The 21,381-nt window shown below is 32.7% G+C and overlaps 1 protein-coding gene across 1 annotated transcript; it reads right to left on the minus strand.

Annotated features, from left to right (window-relative positions):
* Positions 1 to 1,500: 1,500 nt before the first annotated feature.
* LOC135127913 (muscle M-line assembly protein unc-89-like) lies at positions 1,501 to 21,236 on the minus strand. The gene is made up of 6 exons (XM_064054605.1): positions 20,650 to 21,236; positions 11,195 to 11,359; positions 10,343 to 11,089; positions 2,094 to 3,743; positions 1,957 to 2,034; positions 1,501 to 1,908 (listed from the first exon to the last, which is right to left on the minus strand). Exons 1-6 carry the CDS (start codon positions 21,100 to 21,102, stop codon positions 1,594 to 1,596), a joined length of 3,408 nt encoding a protein of 1,135 aa, XP_063910675.1. The 5' UTR covers positions 21,103 to 21,236; the 3' UTR covers positions 1,501 to 1,593.
* Positions 21,237 to 21,381: the final 145 nt, after the last annotated feature.

Genomic DNA, 21,381 nt, shown 5'->3' on the forward strand with positions numbered 1-21,381 from the left:
ATGAAATTCACTTAGAATAACACCCTTTGTTTGTTTAATTACGAATGAGGTTTCTGGATGCATATACGTAAGTGTTACATTATAACACTTCTTAATTTATCGCACAAGATCGCGAATAGTTCATTAACGGCAGAAAATTCATAATTTCGTGAAATGGCGGGGATTTAAAATATTTCTTCCCTTTGGCAGTTATCATCGTTATTAGAGTCGTTATCATCATTACATCGACATATTTCCTCGCAACGTTAAAGATTGATTACATCATCGAGGCATTTCCTCGCAACGTTAAAAATTACATCACCGAGACCATTGTCTCGCAACGTTAAAATTTACATCATCGAGACGATTTTTCCTTGCAACGCTGACTGGATACTTTTGTTTATTTATTATATGTTTTGTTGAGGAAACCAGTTGACGATAAACTCTCAAAGTTAATTATTTTAAGTAACCAATCACTGGGAGCATAGCATAATGTAACATAATATGAATTCTTTGTTTGAATCGTTGATAAAGTGTGGCAAATATTAATCTCATGTAAATTTGTTAGCTTTGCAATTTTTCACCTCGGACAATATTTCTCTATCTCACAATTTTAACTTCAGTAATTTTCTTTGCTGTATAATTTAAATTGAACGTAAATTTTCATGTTCTGCACACGAGATCTTTTGTTTTCATACATCTTTGCTAGTTTTTTTAAGTAAATGTTGTGTTGATGAATATTTCCATTATACAAATTATCTGATACCCAATTTTAATGTCAAATAAGAATTATTTGTTGTTTAAAATTTCACAAGATTGTATGGCGAATTTAAATGTTGTTTATTGTTCTTTTTGAAATTTTGACACTTGTTCAGTTGTAGTCTAATATCAGAGTTGTAAGAATTGAACATATACATGGAATTGAGGTTAAATAATGCGATAAACCGTGGCGGAAGCGGAGTGCGCGGTTCCTAGTCAAGCTGGTGGGATTTATCTCGCCATATGCACAAAAGATGCAGATTAGAATAGAATTCAGAGGCGATCGAGATGACGTAACCCTGTCGATTTGGGCCAGTACTCGAGACCCAACTGCGAGTTTGCGACCGTAACGGCCTGCTCGTAATAGAGAATTGCTATGCGGCAGTGCTTGCGATAGATAGAATCACCGTCGTGGGTAGGGGAACAGCCACGACCGGGAGCCCCAAACTCCGCTCGTGCTACAACGCTCCCTATGGGTAATTTTTGCCGTGCTCTAGAAGGAAATTGACATAGTTCGATCGCCACACTCTTATAGCGCTCTGGTGTCGCTGCCGTTGCATAATTGTTATTAAAATTTTGTGCTCTTGTTGACTGTCGTAATTTTAAATTTGCTGCCACACGTTTGTAATAACTTGTGTATTTGCATCCAGTAACTTTAATTCAGATTTTGATTTGTTTCCAATCACAAGCAGTGTCGCTGACATTAACCTAAGGGTCCCGGGTTAAAAAAACAACTCTTTTCTTTATTAATAATTTTCCATTGTTGTAAAAATGACGCAATATGAATAAAAAAATATATAAACATTCTAGCTAAATTGATGGCTTATAATATATGTACATACACAGCCACAACTTTTAAAAATTAGGACTTCTCTCGTGACTTTGAGGCTGCAACAAATAGTGCTTGAACAATTTTAACTTATTATAGTGAATCGACTCTAGAACCCACATTTCCGTGACGCAGTTCACATCATCTCTGTGAATTACTTCCCCTACACTTATGGCAGCGTTTCTGTACGACGTTGTCAACTTCCCCTTGCAAATAGAGATCAACTCTTTTAATTCCGAGGGTTTGGGCGTGGTAGATTTACCCACGTAGATGAGTCCGCAATTCTGGAAAATGTCCATTGAATAAAGAGGGCCGAAAGCTTGTCTTTGTAGACGACATTGCTAAAAAACCATCATGAATAAAAACACATTAGAGTAAATTTAGTGAACCTGCACAGCCGGAGAGAAGTCGGTCAATTCGTAATCTTCTTCGTTGAGCCACTTTCCCGCCTCTTGAGACTTTTGTAGCTGAAATAATAACTCACCATTGTAGCAAAACGTAGTTTTAAAAATTCAGAGACACTTACCCATTCGTGTTTCAGTATCCAGCACCCTCTAGCTATACCCTTCAGCATGTTGATGGTTCTTTTCGGTTCACCAGCAACCAAATGTGACGTCTTCCCTGTGACTTTGTCTTCAACGAAGAATCGTCCCAAACTGGCGACGGTGTTCTCAAAATGAACGACTTCGTGCCTATGCATTTTCGTGCACACTATACTCGTAGGCCTTTTGGGATCCAACTTTAGTTTACGCTTCTGCTGAGTCTGCGTCAATTGTACAAAGTCCAAGGTGCTGCGCCTATTGATAGGCGTGATGGGCAAATCAGTCGATGACAAACTCTCAGATTTAGAGCTATAAGTATAAGTTGGTTTCCTCTGTGAAAGAGACAATCGTTCGGAACGCCTTTTCCGGAAATGATTACTCTGATCTAGCATTTCCAACAACTCTCGTTGTTCGTCCGCAGAGCTATCTCTAACTGGAGGCACTGGCAACGCCTTCTTGTTGTCTCTTTTTGTTTTTTGTCTCGTTACTCTGATTTCATTATCGTCACCGCTACCTTCGTCTAAGTCAAAATTTGAACGATCTGGTTTACGCTGAGACGGTAAAGGAGTGATGTCGACTTTGTTAGGGTTGACAAAAACCCCATCTGGACTCTTCTGCGCCTTCTGTTTTTGGTGTTCTTTACGTTCCCTTTCGTCTTCGTCTTCTTGCGACGAAAAAACAGCCACATCGTTCGGATGGTACAACTTTCTTATTTTTTTGGCCGTCGATGTTTGCTCGACGGAAGATTTTTTCGTGGGGCTTGGAGTCGTCTCACAATTTTGTCGACTTTTTATAGATGTTTCAGATTGTTTTTTAGTTGTAGGTGAGAGAAGAACCGTGACCTTCACGACTTTTCTGTCTTCCGGCACCACCACTTTATCTACTGAACTTGTTTCAGATCCTGACGAAACAACCGACGTTGTCTTTTTCAATTTTTTCACTGTTTTGGGTTTAACGAATTCTGATTCGTCGTTGGATGTTTCCTTCACTTCCGACTCCGACATTGTTCTTGCAAGTGATCGCCTGCTTCGTCTAGGTTTTTTACTTGTTGATGATGCAGTTGATATAACTGACGACGCTCTTCTGCTTCTTCTTGGATCGGTATTAGTGGGGCTTTCTGCGTTTTCGGGTTCAGACGGTGTAACGGAAGTTAATCTTCGACTTCGTTTTGACCTCTCGGTTTGTACGGAAACATTTTCACTTGGTTCTTTGTTATTTAAATCTGCCGCTTTTGACGCTGAGGTTCTTTTGTTAGTTTTCGGGGTCAAATTTTGAGTTGACGTTGATGCCACTACTGATATGGTTTTTCTGGTTTTAACTGGCGTTTCTTTTGGTTGATCATTTGGTTCCTCTACTAATTCAGTAAGTCTTCGTTTAATTGTCTCGATTCTTTTTGGTTGGTCATCGTACTCATATTCCGAATCCGACGAATCCAACATTTTCCTGAGTATCTTCTTTGGAGTGGACGTGTTAGACTTAGCAGGGCTTTTTATTTTCTTCGGACTTTTTTCGTTCGCATTTTCGTCCTCTGAGTCTGAAGTGATCAGATCTGGTGAAGCAGGTTTTTTTGAATTCTTGGTTAATTGTGTAGCCACAGTTCTGCTGCTTTTTCTGACAGTGGTTTTCACTTCGTCCTTTTAATTAAGTTAAATATGAGACAAATATACACATTAATATGAACAGTAATGAATGAAAAATATGGAAGTATGTCCCACAAAATTTTTAAATTTGATTTTAAAATGAAAAATTGATCGAAGGTTATTTCGACAGAACTTCCCTCGCATCTAAAATGCTGCCCAACAAATCCTGGTTGTCTAAAATAATTAAAAAATTATAAAAATTTGTTGCGACTTTTGTTTTCTGATAAACTGTACAAAATAAAAATCAGTGGTGTAAATAACACTCTCCAACTTTTTTGACTTGAATTTTTAAATTTTTCATTTTTTTTTGTTTTTCAAATTTCCCATTTGCGATATAATCTTTTGTCTTTTGTTTCTTCAATTTTTCGATTTGCGATTTTTCATTTTTCTTGTTCTTTTAAATGATTGCAATTTTTCAATTTGCAATTCACGAGTTTTCAATTTTACGATTTTAGATTTTTTCCATTTTTCAATTATTATTGGATTTTAAAACAATTTCATTTGTTCGGTTTTTCAATTTTTCGATTTTACAGTTTTTGAGTTTTCCATTTTTTTTTATTTTCAGTTAAAAATTTAAAAATTGACATTGAACAAATAAAGGAAATGAAAAATCGAAAAATTGTAATTTAAAATCGAAAAAATTGGTCTAAAGAGTTTAGACAGTACTTCCCTCGCTGTCGGAAACTTGACGACTGCATGCCTATTGTGTTTTTTTTCTCATTACATTTTTGTAGTGGGAATTTAAAAAAAAATTGCGATGACGTCATCAACATTTTTGCAAGGACACGTATATCAGTTGGGATAGATGTAGTGTAATACTAAGAATAAAATTATTATATTCTCAAATTTTCGGGAAAATGAATTGGGTCGTTTTGAATATTGATTTGTAATAATCAATAAAATAACGAAACAATTTACTCACGTATACGTATCAGAGGCAACTGAAAATCGTGTATGTATAAACATTCTTAATTTAAGATGACAGGCGTAACAGCATACGTGAGAGTCAAACAGAGAAACTGTAAACAAAACGACCATCGGTTTTATTGCTTCGACTTCCGCTTATTATATAAAACATTGGGTTTTATTTTAATTCTTGACGGTGAAATTCACAATTGGTTGATTATAAACATGTCTATTTCACTACCATTACGCTACCCTTATGTTTCAACCGAGTTTTTCCTTTAACAAATTTTGTGTCTACCAAATTGGGTTGGTTGGGGTGTAATACTAATAATAAGTGTTGCCTTTAATTTAATCAATAAAATAAATTGACTTCATTAATTTTTTTGAACCACCTCTTAAGAAAATCTAAAAAATATGAATGGAATGATAAAATCACAAGTACAAACTCATCATATTTTTTGCATTTTAGATAGGATTTATTCAGCAAAATTTAAGGGTGACGTCATCAATTTTTTTAGGAGGCATGAACAAATACATTTTGAACAAAAGTTTACCATGCTTATAATAACTTTAAAATATTCCCAAGATTTCAAAGCATTCTGTTTTGTAATTCCTGATTAAATCGATAAAATAAATTCACGCCTTCATTAATTTTTTTGAGTCACCCTGCATATGCAAATCCAAAAATATGAATGGAATGATAAATCACAAGTACAGACTCATCATATTTTGTACATTTTAGATACGATTTATTCGGCAAACTTTTGAGCTGACGTCATCAGTTTTTTGTAGAAGATAACCAAATATATTTTGACTAAAAATTTATTATGCTCTTTATAACCTTAAAACATCTGCAAGATTTCAAAGCATTCGGTTTTGTAGTTCCTGATTAAATCAATAAAATAAATTTACGCATTCATTAATTTTTTTGAGTCACCCTGTATATGCAAATCGAAAAAATTTGAATAGAATGATAAATCACAAGAAGAGACTCACCATATTTTGTACATTTTAGATAGGATTTATTCAGCAAAATTTTGTGGTGACGTCATAAATTTTTTAGGGGGGACGACCAAATACGTTTTGATCAAAAATTTACCATGCTTATGATAATTTTAAAATATCTTCAAGATTTCGAAGCATTCGGTTTTGTAGTTCCTGAGTAAATAGCAAAATAAATTTACGCTTTCATTTATTTTCTTGAATCACCCTGTATATGCAAATCCAAAAAATATGAATGGAGTGATAGATCACAAGTACAGACTGATCATATTTTGTACATTTTAGATATGATTTATTCGGCAAATTTTTGAGCTGACGTCATCAAGGTTTTGGAGGGGATAAGCAAATATATTTTGACTAAACATTTATTATGCTCTTTATAACCTTAAAACATGTGCAAGATGTCAGAGCATTCCGTTTTGTAGTTCCTGATTAAATCAATAAAATATATTTACGCATTCATTAATTTTTTTGAGTCACTCTGTATATGCAAATACAAAAAATATGAATGGAGTGATGAATGACAAGTACAGGCTCATCATATTTTGTACATTTTAGATATGATTTATTCGGCAAACTTTCGAGCTGACGTCATCAAGTTTTTGGAGGGGATAAGCAAATATATTTTGACTAAACATTTATTATGCTCTTTATGACCTTAAAACATCTGCAAGATTTCAGAGCATTCGGTTTTGTAGTTCCTGATTAAATCAATAAAATATATTTACGCATTCATTAATTTTTTTGAGTCACCCTGTATATGCAAATCCAAAAAATATGAATGGAGTGATAGATCACAAGTACAGACTCATCATATTTTGTACATTTTAGATATGATTTATTCCACAAACTTTTGAGCTGACGTCATCAAGTTTTTGGAGGGGATAAGCAAATATTTTTTGGCTAAAGATTTATGATGCTCTTTATAACCTTAAAACATCTGCAACATTTCAAAGCATTCTGGTTAGCAGATTAAAAATTAAATTTCAAAATGTTGTTTTATAATTTTGATTTTTTTTCCAAAAATCTGGACGTTTCGGGTGAAAAGTCGATTCAGAGTTGTAAACTACATGTGTAGGACTATGTTATTTTATACAATTGAAAACCCATTTACTATGTACAATTTTGAAGTGACGTCATCGCATTAGTGGTGGGGATGATTAGACAAATTTTGGTTAGCGTTTAACCATCTACATGATATTCTTAATATAAGTACAAAATTTCACAACAATCGGTCGAGTACTTTCGGAGATTATCTGTCTAATAAAAATCCGGGACGGCAGACGGACAGACAGACGGACGGACAGACGGACAGACAGACGGAAATGGGAGACCTATTTCTTCGTCTTCTAGGGGTCATGAAAAATCGAGAAAACGTAAAAGTAGAGAGTCGACCGACGGACTCGATTACAATACTTCCTTTGCTTACGCTCGGGAAGTAAAAATTAAAATTCAAAAAGCCGGAAAATGAAAAGTAAAGATCAAGAACTTGAAAAAATGAGAAAACGAAAAATTTAAAATTTTGGAAGTAAAGAAATTGAAAATTTGAAAAAGTTGGAAAGATGAAAAGTTATGAAACCCTGAATAGTGAAAAATGGGAAAATTGAAAAATAAAAGAAAATAAAAAAATTGGTCTAAAGAGTTTAGCCAGTACTTCCCTCGCTGTTGGAAACGTGACGACTGCATGCCTATTGTGTTTTTTTTCGCAGTAGATTTCATATATTTTTTTTTGAGTTACCCGGTATATGCAAATTCAAAAAATATGAATGGAATGATAAATTACAAGTACAGACTCATCATATTTTGTATATTCTAGATAGGATTTATTCGGCAAACTTTTGAGCTGACGTCAACAAGTTTTTGGAGGGGATAACCAACTATATTCTGACTAAAGATTTATGATGCTCTTTATAACCTTAAAATATCTGCAAGATTTCAAAGCATTCGGTTTTGTAGTTCTTGATTAACTCAATAAAATATATTCACGCATTCATTAATTTTTTGGAGTCACCCTGTATATAGAAATCCAAAAAATATGAATGGAGTGATAGATCACAAGTACGGACTCATCATATTTTGTACATTTTAGATATGATTTATTCCACAAACTTTTGAGCTGACGTCATCAAGTTTTTGGAGGGGATAAGCAAATATTTTTTGAGTAAAGATTTATGATGCTCTTTATAGCCTTAAAACATCTGCAAGATTTCAGAGCATTCGGTTTTGTAGTTCCTGATTAAATCAATAAAATATATTTACGCATTCATTAATTTTTTTGAGTCACCCTGTATATGCAAATCCAAAAAATATGAATGGAGTGATAGATCACAAGTACAGACTCATCATATTTTGTACATTTTAGATATGATTTATTCCACGAACTTTTAAGCTGACGTCATCAAGTTTTTGGAGGGGATAAGTAAATATTTTTTGACTAAAGATTTATGATGCTCTTTATAGCCTTAAAACATCTGCAACATTTCAAAGCATTCTGGTTAGCAGATTAAAAATTAAATTTCAAAATATTGTTTTATAATTTTGATTTTTTTTCCAAAAATCTGGACGTTTCGGGTGAAAAGTCGATTCAGAGTTGTAAACTACATGTGTAGGACTATGTTATTTTATACAATTGAAAACCCATTTACTATGTACAATTTTGAAGTGACGTCATCGCATTAGTGGTGGGGATGATTAGACAAATTTTGGTTAGCGTTTTACCATCTACATGATATTCTTAATATAAGTACAAAATTTCACAACAATCGGTCGAGTACTTTCGGAGATTATCTGTCTAATAAAAATCCGGGACAACAGACGGACAGACGGACAGACGGACGGACAGACGGACAGACGGACGGACAGACGGACAGACGGACAGACGGACAGACGGACAGACAGACGGAAATGGGAGACCTATTTCTTCGTCTTCTAGGGGTCATGAAAGATCGAGAAAACGTAAAAGTAGAGAGTCGACCGACGGACTCAATTACAATACTTCCTTTGCTTACGCTCGGGAAGTAAAAATGTGAGACAAAATCGAGAAAATGAAAATTAAAAAATCGGGAAGATGAAAGGTAAAAATTGAAGAAACCAAAAATTGAAAAAGTGCAAAATCGGAAAATCGAATCACTGGAAATCCAAAAATAGCAAAATTGAAAAATTTTAAAATTGGATAATCAAGGAACTGAAAAATCAAAGATTGAAAATTTATAGAATCAAAAAATAAAAGAAATGAAAAAACGAAAAATTGTGATATAAAATCGAGAAAATGAAAATTAAAAAACTAGGTAAATGAAAAGTAAAAATTAAGAACTTGAAAAATTGAGAAAACGAAAAATTGAAAAATCGAAAAATTAAAAACTGAGAAACTGAAAAATCGAAAAATGAAACATTAAAATATAGAAAAATTGCAAATCGAAAAATTGAAGAGATGAAAAATTGAAAGATTTGGAAATCAAAAAATTTAAAAACTGAAAAAGTTGGAAGAACAAAAAATTATGAAACCCGACACTGAAAAATGGAAAAATTGAAGAAAATGAAAAAACGAAAAATTGTGATATAAAATCGAAAAAATGAAGATTAAAAAAATCGGGAAAATAAAAAGTAAAAATCAAGAACTTGCAAAACTGAGGAAATCAAAAATTGAAAAATTGTAAAATCGGATCATTGGAAATCCAAAAAGAGCAAAATAGAAAAATTTAGAAAATGGATAATCGAGGAACTGAAAAATCAAAGATTGAAAATTTATAAAATCGAAAAAATGAAAATTAAAAAATCGGGAAAATAAAAAGTAAAAATTAAGAACTTGCAAAATTGAGGCAACCAAAAATTGAAAAAGTGCAAAATCGAAAACATGAAATAAGGTATATCTTGTAAAATCGAAATACTGAAAATTAAATAAATTTTAAAATCGGATAATTGGAAATAGCAAAATCGAAAAATTAAAAAATTAGATGATCCAGGAATTGAAAAATCAAAGACTAAAAATTTATGAAATCGAAAGAAAAATTGAAAAAATAAAGGAAATGAAAAAACAAAAAAATTGTAATATAAAATCGAGAAAAAGAAAATTAGAAAGTCGGGAACATGAAAAGTAAAAATCAAGAACTTGAAAAATTGAGATAACGAAAAATTGTGAAATAAAATCGAGAAAATGAAAATTAAAAAATCGGGAAAATGAAAAGTAAAAATCAACAAGGACGAAAAAGGACGCAGGACGAAAAAGAACGAAGAACGAAGGACGAAAAAGGACGAGAAAGGACGGACAAGGACGCAGGACGAAAAATGACGAAGAACGAAAACGGACGAAGGACGAAAAAGGACGAAGGACTAAAAAGGACGAAGGACGAAAAAGGACGAAAGGGCGAAAAAGGACGAAAGACAACGAAAAGGGACGAAAAATGACGAAGGACGAAAAAGGACGAACGACGAAAAAAGACGGAAAAGGACGAAAAAGAACGAAGGACGAAAAAGGACGAAAAAGAAGAAAAAGGAAGACACAGACGACAGACATACACACGGACGGAAACGGGAGACCACTTTTGAAACGTCAAGAAAAATGAAAGCAGGAAGTGACCCCATGGATTCGATTACTATACTTAGATAGAAGAAAAATGTTGACATAAAAATTAACTAACGTCATAACGTCGGTGTTTTCTCTTATTAAAAAAAGAACTTGCCCCTACCTTTGTACTATTGTTGGAACTATGATCTGGCGGCGTTCCTTGTAGTTCTCTACCCGACGACGAACTCATCTTTGTACCACCGCTACCTCTACTACTTCTCTTTCCTGTGGACTTCGTTTTAGAAGAATCGCTCAATCTCAAAGACGACATAGTCGAATCAACAGTCTTCAAACTATTTTCTTTGCCACCAAGCAACGAACTCCTCGTTTTACTACTACCCTTAGAATTTGCAAGATCACTTTTAGTTTTATCACTATCCGTGGACACCCGCAACGACGACATCGTGCTTGACTGTAAAATCGAATTCTGGAGAACTTTCGTCATAGTTCTTGCTTTTGAAGTGGCCACAGCTATGTTCTCAGTTTGCCTCGTCTGATGAGTCGTTACTACATTCGGTGTTAGCACCATGTCCGAAATAATCGAGATTGTTTTCCTCTTGTTCCTGCTCACGTGGCTGAGCAATGACGGGGAGTCGCTAGATTCCAGAACATTTTGACTATCTGGGATTTGACTGGACTGCAGTATATCTGAGTCTCTGGGTCGTTTTGTGGCATGACCGTCCACGATGCCACAATCGGAGTCATCCGATGTTAAATCGGGAGATTGTCGTCTCGGTGGGGTTTCGTCGTCCGAGATTGCGAGGTTGTTGGCGGTGAGGTAGCTGGCTATGGAGGTTTTTGGTGTCATCATTGTATGTCGCCGTCGTCTTTCGTCCTTTATTACGTCTTCGTAGTCTTTTTGGATTTGCTAAAACACGGATTTCTAATATGTTTTATTATCATGATTACTGGAGGTGGGAAGAGTTTTGAGTGGAGAGTAAGGTCGGAAAAAGAATTAAATTAATATATTTACCGAGCATAGGATGGAAACATTTTCGTCGCATACTCGGCTACCAAACGCTGGGTAATTTTTTTCTGGAACTCTGGCATTATTTCTTCGAATGGCATCTAACCAAAGCACCGAGACTAGATGAACTTTCATAAGTTTGGCTTTTTCAAATGTGGTGAAAGAGCCATCCTGTAAAATATAAAACAACGAGGAACAATTAATGAGCGCTATAAGGTATTACCGGAATAACCAATTAGCTGTTAGGAGTATGTTAATTTATAAAATATAAATACCATTTACCACACAAAATTTTTACGTGACATCATCAACTTGTAAGTGGAGATGATCAGACAAATTTGGCTTAACGTTTTACCATCTACACAATATGCCCAAAATTCAAATAAAACAGACATCCTTTGATTTTCTTGGAACATATAATATAGTCCTTTTTCAACAATAAAATACTCCTACTTAAAATATCAAGTGGTAAATTTGAGGTTAGAATTATGTTTTAAATGTCGTGTTGTTGAAAATAGGTATACATTAAGAAAAAGAAGGCAATAATTAAGCCCCATCCACCCGCCCCTATCTCAGTTGTGGTGAATTTTTTATTCGTTGTCAGACAGAGGGGCGGAGTTTAAATACAAAATCCATATTTTACTACAAAAATTTACTATTTTAAACATGTTTTAAGTGTCCTCTTCATCGTCTTGTCAATTGGATTAGTACTTTTTTTGATATAAAATTAATCACCGAAATGGAGGCGGATCGGTGGGCGGGGTTTATTATATGTTCTTCTGCAGAGTGGAAGTGGTAAGTAACCGATATAAACTAGGTTGTAAAAAAAGCGCGAATTGTAACTTTTTTGTTCTACTATTTAGTATAAGATTTATTTCTTATTTCAGAAGAAATAAAAATGAGAGAACGGGTGGGTGGGTGGGGCTAAGTTTAACTTTTTTCGAGAAAGTCTTTTACAGGCAAGCAGTAGGTCCACCCACCCACCCCCTCTTCATTCTGGTCACTACTCTTAATACTGTTAATTATTGACAATATTATTGTCTTCTTAGAATCTGCGGCAAATCTATTAAACCGTTGGTGAGAAAATAGGAAATTGGATTATTTTTCTTCTATAAATTATTCGATCTAAACCTTATATTTCAAGGGCTTTTTTTCATTTATAGTGATAGTAATAGTGAAATACAAAAAATTGAATGTGTAATAAGGAAAATATAAATGTTAATAGTCTAAACCAACCAAAATTTTGGGCAGTTTATTATTAATTTTTAAATTCTCTAAATTTAAACTGTTAATTATTTCTTTTAAACAATAAATTTCGTCTTCTTTCTGCTGCAATAAATAATTTTGGTAAGGCTTTCCTCGATTTGCGTTAATAATTGTAAATCGTTTATCAGTAATGCCGAATTTTGAATCTTGATAATTTTCTCATTAATTGTGTCTTCTGGACTGATTTTAAATGGAGTTTTATAATAAAAAATACATAAGAAGGACTTTATAGAATAAATACTTCACAAATTGTGAAAGTGGAACCGATTTTCCAATTTGGACTCCTCAAACTTTCTTAAAAACAAAAAAAGGATAATGGTCTTCTTTCCGCTCCCGACTTCAGGACGAATAAAAAGATTAATCACAATTGAGATGGGGTGGGTGGGGTTTCTCCTTTGATTTTCTTAGTACATATACATAGTCTTCTTTCAACAATAAAATACTTAAAACATAAAATGATATTTGATGTTGTTGAAAATAGGTACATCGTATGAAATTAAGCCAATAATTAAGCCCCGCCCACCCGCCCCTATCTCATTTGTGATGAATTTTTTATTCGTTGTCAGATAGGGGGCGGAGTTTAATTGCAAAATCCATTTTTTTCTACAAAAATTTACCATTTTAAACATGTTTTAAATTTCTTCTTCTCCTCTTAAGTTTTTAAGAAGTGACCCAACTGAAGTGCATTTGACATTTCTTGTCTCAATCTTATTTGACTAAAAATATTTTCTGACGCATCTTGTGAGAATCTTGATGTACACAAAACTTTGTAACCTCTAACGTTTAAAAAGTACTCCTGAAGATCTAAAATAGTTTTAGTTGCTTTGTACTGGTTTCCACTAGCCCCGGGTTCCAATACTGATATTTTTAAATAAAACAACAATTTATTGCAAAAATTTCAGGGTGTTTTTGTTCGAGATGACCTGATGCGGAACCATTTACTTGAAATTGGACAGATGAACGGAAATGGAGCACCTACTTTTTCGTATTCTTGGAATCATGAATGTAGAAAAAACATGAAAGGACAGAGGAGAGTATTCCAATACTTCCCTAATTTATGCTCGGCATTTTATTTTATTGGAAAATTTAGTTGTTTAGAACGAATTTTCCTCGTCCTTGAAGTGTAATCAATTATACGAGTCGAAACTTTTAGATAAATTATAAAATGTTATCCTATATTTTTTATTTTTTTTTTTATTATAATTATAAATTAGAATAAAAATAGCCGTCGATTATTATTAAAGCACAGGTAAAACATGCTTTGCGTAAACTTCAGGCGATAATTTTGTTATGACGTAATCAAGTTTGTAGTAGGGATAAATATATCACTTTGAATAAATACAGACTATTAATTGTCCTGCCGCATCCTGTGTAGTTATTTCTAAATATAGCAGCATAAGAAGAAAATTAATTTGAGATTTAACAAAATTTTGACATGACGTCAAGTTTGTGAAAGAGATGAATAGATAAATTCTTATTATTAGTGATTTAGCAAATCTAAAATAATCGTAAAGCTTGTGCGAAATCAGAGCAATCAGTTCTGCAGTCTCTAAATTAAATTGGTATTGAAGTATTTTATATTATTTTGGACACCATAAATCATATTTACTTAGCAAAATCTGGATTGACGTCATTAAATTTTTGGTGGGGTTGATCAAATTTTGTGTTTTACCATCTATATGATATTCTTAAAATACACTAAAATTTGCATTTGGAGAGTAAAATTTCAAAATTTGTTCCTATAACAAAATGGAAAAACCTTACAGAAGTGGAAGCAATGTCTTTAGTGTCTCGATTTGGAATGATTCTCATTTTAGAAGGTAACAAACGAGAACTCCGAAACAATTATACGTATATTTACAAAAAAAAAAAAAAAAATCTACAAGAAAAACGTAAATTAGGAACAAAATTGAATTAATTTTGGGGATTCAGTTTAAAATATTCTTCCTTCTGATTAAAAAAAAAAAAAAATTAAAATCCAAAAAATTGCAATGTTTTACTAAGCGATTCTGGAAAAAAGGGAAGGAGCTATCGAAGAAATGAGTCCTAAACTAATTTCTTTTTTTATAGGGGGGTTATTGAAAAATTTGCCAAAACAAAAACATGGCATATAGACTCCTTGTTTATGCTCTTCGAGTAAGATAAAAAAAAAATCGGTTTGAAAATCACTTTTTTAAATCTCAAAAATTGCAATATTTTTGTGAGCGACTCTGAAAAAATAGAATTAGCTATCGAAGAAATGAGGTCGAAACTAACTTCTGGAGGTCGAAATCCGTAAGAAAATCAGTTAAATTTCGAAAATTGGCGAAAATTTGCCGACATTTTTATGAAGGGTTTTTTTTTTAAAATTTGCCAAAAAAAAAAATCTGAGTAGATTTCGTTGTGCTGATTCCAGAAACATAGCGTGTTATAGTCTGCGCGTAAGGTTAAAAATTTTCGGTTTGACAATCAAGTTTTTTAAAATCCAAAAAAGAGCAATAATTTAGTGAGCGATTCTAGAAAAATGGAAAATTTCTGAAGGTCGAAATCCAGAAGACAATGTCTAGTTAAATTTCGAAAATTGTCTGAATTTTATTTTTGAAAAAATTTGCAAAAAAAAAACTCAAAAAATTCTGATATACAGATTTCGTCCTGCTGGTTCCAAAAACCTGCCTTGTTTTGGCCCTGCGTCTTAAGAAAATTCGGTTTGAAAAAATATTTTTTTCAAATTCTAAAAACTACAATGTTTTAGTGGGCGATTCTGGAAAATCGGAGGTAGTTATCGAAGAAATGAATCCGAAACTGACTTATCCTCCATAAATCCACAAGAAAATGTCATTAGTTAAATTTCGGAAATTGTCGAAAATTTGACGGCATTTTTTAAGTATTGAAAATTTCATTTTTGAAAAGTCTGCAAAAAAAAAAACTCAAAAAATTCTGCCATATAGATTTCGTCGTGGCAATTTCAAAAACATAGCGTGTTATGGTCTCCGGGTAAGATTAAAAATTTTGCGTTTGAAATTTTTTTTTTAAATTCGAAAAAGGTGCAATATTTTGGTGGTCGATTCTGGAAAAATTGAAGTGGTTCTCGAAAAAATGAGGCCGGAACTAACTTCTGGAAGTCGAAAATCATAAAAAAAATGTCTGGCTAGATTTCAAAAATTGTCCGAAATTTGGGAGGGATTGAAAATTGAAAAAATTGTCCAAAAAAAGCCCTAAAAGTTCTGGCATACAGATTTCGTCGTGTTGATTCCCAAAATTTGGCGTGTTTATGCTCTTCGGCCAAGAATAAAAATTGTTGGCTTGGAAACATTTTTTTTTTAAATTAAAAAAAATTGTAATATTTTATTAAGCAATTCTGGAAAAACAGAAGGAGCTATCGAAGAAATGAGGTCGAAACTATTATTGTATTGAAAATTTTATTTTTGAAAAATTTGCCAAAAAAAAAAAACACAAAAAATTCTGGCATCTAGATTTCGTCGTGCTGATTCAGAAACATAGCGTGTTTATACTCTGCGCGTAAAGTTAAACATTTTCGGTTTGAAATTCAATTTTTTTTTAAATGGAAAAAATTTGAATATTTTTGTGAGCGATTCTAGAAAAACGGAAGTAGATATCGAAGAAATGAAGCCGAAACTGACTTATGCAGGCATTGAAAATTTTATTGCTGAAAAATCTGAAAAAAAAAATTCTGCCATATAGATTTTGTCGTAGCAATTCCAAAAACATAGCGTGTTATGGCCTCCGGGTAAGATGGAACCTTTTCGGTTTAAAATAAATTTTTTTTTAAATTCGACAAAATTGCATATTTTGGTAAGCGATTCTGGAAAAATGAAAATGGTTCTCGAAGAAATGAGGCACAAACTAACTTCTGGACGCCGAAATTTATAAAAAAATGTGTGGCTAAATTTTGAAAATTGTCCGAAATTTTATGGGAGAGGGATTGAAAAAGTTGTCCAAAAAAAGCCCAAAAATTTCTGGCATATAGATTTCGTTGTATTGATTCCAAAAATTTGGCGTGTATATGCTCCTCTGGCTAAGATTAAAAATTGTTGGTTTGGAAATCTTTTTTTTTTTAAATCCAAAAAAATTGCAATATTTTAGAGAGCGATTCTGGAAAAAGGGAAGGAGCTATCGAAGAAATGAGTCCTAAACTAATTTGCGGAGTTCAAAACCCATAAGAAAATTTCTTTCTTTATACGAGGGTTATTGAAAAATTTGCTAAAATAAAAAAAAATTGGTATATAGACTCCTATGGTAAGATAAAAAAAAATCGGTTTGAAAATCACTTTTTTTAAATCCCAAAAATTGCAATATTTTTGTTAGCGATTCTGAAGAAAATAGAAGGAGATATCGAAGAAGTAAGGTTCAAACTAAATTCTAGATGTTGAAATCCGTAAAAAAATGTAATTAATTAAATTTCGAAAATCGTTGAAAATTTTCCGCCAATTTTGTAAAGGGTGGAATAAAAATTTTATTCTTGAAAAATTTGCCAAAAAAAAAAACAAAAAATTCTGGCATCTAGATTTCGTCGTGGCAATTTCAAAAACACAGAAATGATGTAGGAAAAATGGAAATGGCTCTCGAAGAAATGAGGCCAAAAGTAAGTTCTGGAGGTCGAAATCCATAAATAAATGTTTGGATAAATTTCGAAAATTATCAAAAATTTTATGGGGGCAGAATTGAAAAATTTGACCAAATAAAAGCCCCAAAAAGTTCTGGCATATAGATTTCGTAGTGTTGATTCCAAAAATTTGGCGTGTTTATGCTGTCCGGCGAAGATTAAAAATTGTTGGTTTGAAAATAATTTTTTTTTAAATCCAAAAAAATTGCAATATTTAAATGAGCGATTCCGGAAGGAGCTTCGAAGAAATGAGGTCGAAACAAACTTCTGGAGTCGCAATTCATGAGATAATATCATTAGTTAAATTTCGAGAATCGTCGAAAATTTGTCGACAATTAAAAACAAATTCTGAGCATCTAGATTTCGTCGTGCTGATTCCAGAAACATACCATGTTTATACTCTGCGCGTAAAGTTCAAAATTTTCGGTTTGAAAATCAATTCTTTTTTTATCGAAAAAATTGGAATATTTTGGTGAGCGATTCTAGAAAAACGGAAGTAGATATCGAAGAAATCAAGCCGAAAGTGACTTATGGAGGTGGAAATCCACAAGAAAATGTCATTAGTTAAATTTCGGAAAATGTCGAAAATTTGGCGGCATTTTAAAAAAATATGGAAACATTTATTTTTAAAAAATTTGTCAAAAAAAAAAACTCAAAAAATTCTGGCCTGTAGATTTCGTCGTGCTGATTCCAAAAACATAACGTGGTTAAGGTCTCCGGGTAAGATTAAAAATTTTCGGTTTGAAAATCATTTTTTTTTTAATTCGAAAAAACTGCAATATTTTGGTGAGCGATTCTGGAAAAATGGACATGGCTCGCGAAGAAATGAGGCCAAAACCAAGTTCTGGAGGTCGAAATCCATAAAAAAAATGTTTGGCTAAATTTCGAAAATTTTCCGAAATTTTATGAGGGAGGATTGAAAAATTTGATCAAGCCCCAAAAAGTTCTGGCATATAGATTTCGTAGTGTTGATTCCAAAAATATGGCGTGTTTATGCTGTCCGGCGAAGATTAAAAATTGTTGGTTTGAAAATATATTTTTTAAATCCAAAAAAATTGCAATATTTTAGTGAGCGATTCTGGATGGAACTTCAAAGAAATGAAGTCGAAACAAACTTCTGGAGGTCGCAATTCATGAGAAAATAGCATTAGTTAAATTTCGAGAATCGTCAAAAATTTGCCGACAATTAAAAAAAATGAAAATTTATTCTCTGCGCGTAAAGTTAAAATTTTTCGGTTTGAAAATCAATTCTTTTTTTAAATCGAAAAAATTGGAATATTTTGGTGAGCGATTCTAGAAAAACGGCAGTAGATATCGAAGAAATGAAGCCGAAACCAACTTATGGAGGTGGAAATCCACAAGAAAATATTATTTAAATTTCGAAAAATGTCGAAAATTTGGCGGCATTTTTAAAATATTGAAAATTTTATTTTTAAAAGATGTTACAAAAAAAAAACTTCAAAAATTTTGACATGTAGATTTCGTCGTGCCGACTCCAAAAACATAGCGTGTTTTGTTTCCGGATAAGATTAAAAATTTTCCGTTCGAAAATTATTTTTTTTTTAAATTCGAAAAAACTGCAATATTTTGGTGAGCGATTCTGGAAAAATGGAAATGGCTCTCGAAGAAATGGGGCCAAAACTAAGTTCTGGAGGTCGAAATTCATAAAAAAATGTTTGGCAAAATTTTGAAAATTGTCCGAAATTTTATGGGGGAGGAATTGAAAAATTTGCCCAAAAAAGCCTAAAAAGTTCTGGCATATAAATTTCGTCGTGTTGATTCCAAAATTTGGCGTGTTTATGGTCTTCGGATAAGATTATAAATTGTTGGTTTGGAAATCAATTTTTTTAAATAAAAAAAAAATGCAATATTTTAGTGAGCGATTCTGAAACAATAGAAGGAGCTATCGAAGAAATGAGGTTGAAACTAACTTCTGGAGTTCGAAATCCATACGGAAATGCCATTAGTTAAATTTAGAAAATTGTCAAAAATTTGCCAGCATTTTTCTAAACATTTAAAAATTGAACATTTTAGTTCAAAAAAATTGCGAAAAAAAAATTTAAAATTCTGGGATTTAGATTTCGTCGTGGCGATGCCGATTCCAAAAACATGGCGTGTTTATGGTCCCCGGGTAAGAATAAAAATTTTCGGTTTGAAAATCAATTTCTTTAAAATCCAAAAAATTCCAATATTTTGGTGAGCAATTATGGAAAAATGGAAGTGGCTATCGAAGAAATAAAGGCAGAACTAATTTCTGGACGTCAAAATTGATTTAAAAATGTCAAAATTTCGAAAATTATCCAAAATTATGAGGGGAGATTGACAAATTTGGCATATAGATTTTGTCGTGCTGCTCCGGGTAAGATTAAAAATTTTTTGTTTGAAAATCAAATTTTTTACATCCAAAAAAATTGCACTATTTTAGTGAGCGATTCTGGAAAAATGGAATAGCTATCGAAGAAATGGGGCCGAAATCCATAAGAAAATGTCATTACAAAATTAAATTTCGAAAATTGTCGAAAATTTGCCGACACTTTTAATAAAGTCAAAATTAAATGGAAAATTTTATTTGCCGAAAAAATAACTAAAACAATTCTAGCATCTAGATATCATCGTGCTGATGCGAGAAACAAAGAACTTCTGGAGGTCGAAATTCATAAAAAAAATGTCTAGTCAAATTTCGAAAATTGTCTGAAATTTTATGGTGGAGGGATTGAAAAATTTGCCCAAAAAAAAACCAAAAAGTTCTGGCATGTAGATTTCGTCGTGCTGATTCCAAAAATTTGTCATGTTTATACTTTCCACGTAAGATTAAAAATTTTCGGCTTGACAGTCATTTTTTTTAATTAAAAAAAAATGCACAATAATTTAGTAAGCGATAATAAAAAAAATGGAAATGGCTATAGAAGAAATGAGGCCGAAACTAATTCTGGAGGTCGAAATCCATTAAAAAATGTCTAGTTCAATTTTAAAAATTATCCAAAATTTTATAGGGGGTAAGGGTGGGGGCGGCGCAAAAACATAAAATATCTTTTAACCATAAATTGCAATATTTTAGCCAGCGATTATGGAAAAATGGAAGGAGCCGCCGAAGAATTCACTTCTGGTTACATTTCGAACATTGTCAAAAATTAGCCGAAATTTTGAAGCAAATTTAAGTTTTTTTTTGTAACAATATCTGAAAAACAAAGCTAAATTTAAATTATCACGTACTGAGCAATCAATTTACATGGCAACCAAGTTTTTGAAGTACTGCTGAAAAAAAAATCAAATCGTATCAAGAAAAATACATTGTCGTCAAAAAAATAATTAATGTCAGTTCTCAATCACACATGTATTTATTTTTCTTAATTAGGGCTTCTAGTTTTGAAAGCAATTTAATTATTTATTTAAAACAAAATCTCTTGTATGTGTGATTTAAGAACTAGAATGTTCATAAAGTCTAGTAATGTCATGGTTAATCAAATATTTTCTTAAAAAAAAAACAGTATGAACATTGTTGTAAAATTGGGGTACTTAATTTTTTATCTGTTTGAACCACTTTTCGGACATATATACTAATCAAATCACACAATTCTAATGCACCACTCACCTTAAAAATAACATGCGTAACATCATTCGTAAACTTGTCTCTAATCGTGGAACCCATTAACCTCATAACGGCCTTAATACCCTCCGAACGATCCTCATTGTCTCTCTTAACCTCCACATAAGCCACCACCCCCTTCAAAAGTTGCTCGAAAGGCAACTTGGGGCCTTTCAGCTCCGTCGGAACGTCACTAATCTCCGAAGACGAACTTTCCGACGTATCTGGATTCTTCTGCTCCAGGGCTCTCCTACGCTGCAGGGCTGTAGGGCTCTCACAATGCAACTTTTTCACCTTTTTCAAAGGAGTCGTCTTTGTTTTAAGTTCCTGACGCTTATATTTCTCGATGTTGTCTTTCTCTTGGTTGAGTAATTGAAGAATGAGGGCCCTTTTCACGGGGTCTTTCAGCAGAGACTCCATAAGGTCGGACGAAGGCATTTGGCTGGAAGAACTCGACATCTTGGCTTGAATAATACACACGCTTAATTAAACTGCATTGTCACACGTTTTAAGTCATAAACTTGTAAAATTTTGATTAGAGTTCATTTTTTTGTTAAATTACTGACACATGAAAACAATGCGTTGAGAACCGATTGGCGCCAAGGTATTTAAACAGGTGTACCAACCTTCTGCGCAAATATGTAAGATAAAAATAAACAATAAGTGCTTTAAATTAATACCAGAAGCGTCAAAATTCGTGCAGTCTTGACATCGATTCACTAATTAATTGTAAATTGT

The sequence above is a fragment of the Zophobas morio genome, unplaced genomic scaffold, assembly GCF_036711695.1.
Source record: "Zophobas morio isolate AGI-343-1 ecotype UQ-CSIRO unplaced genomic scaffold, CSIRO_AGI_Zmor_V1 ptg000012l, whole genome shotgun sequence".
NCBI classification, from domain to species: Eukaryota; Metazoa; Arthropoda; class Insecta; order Coleoptera; family Tenebrionidae; genus Zophobas; species Zophobas morio.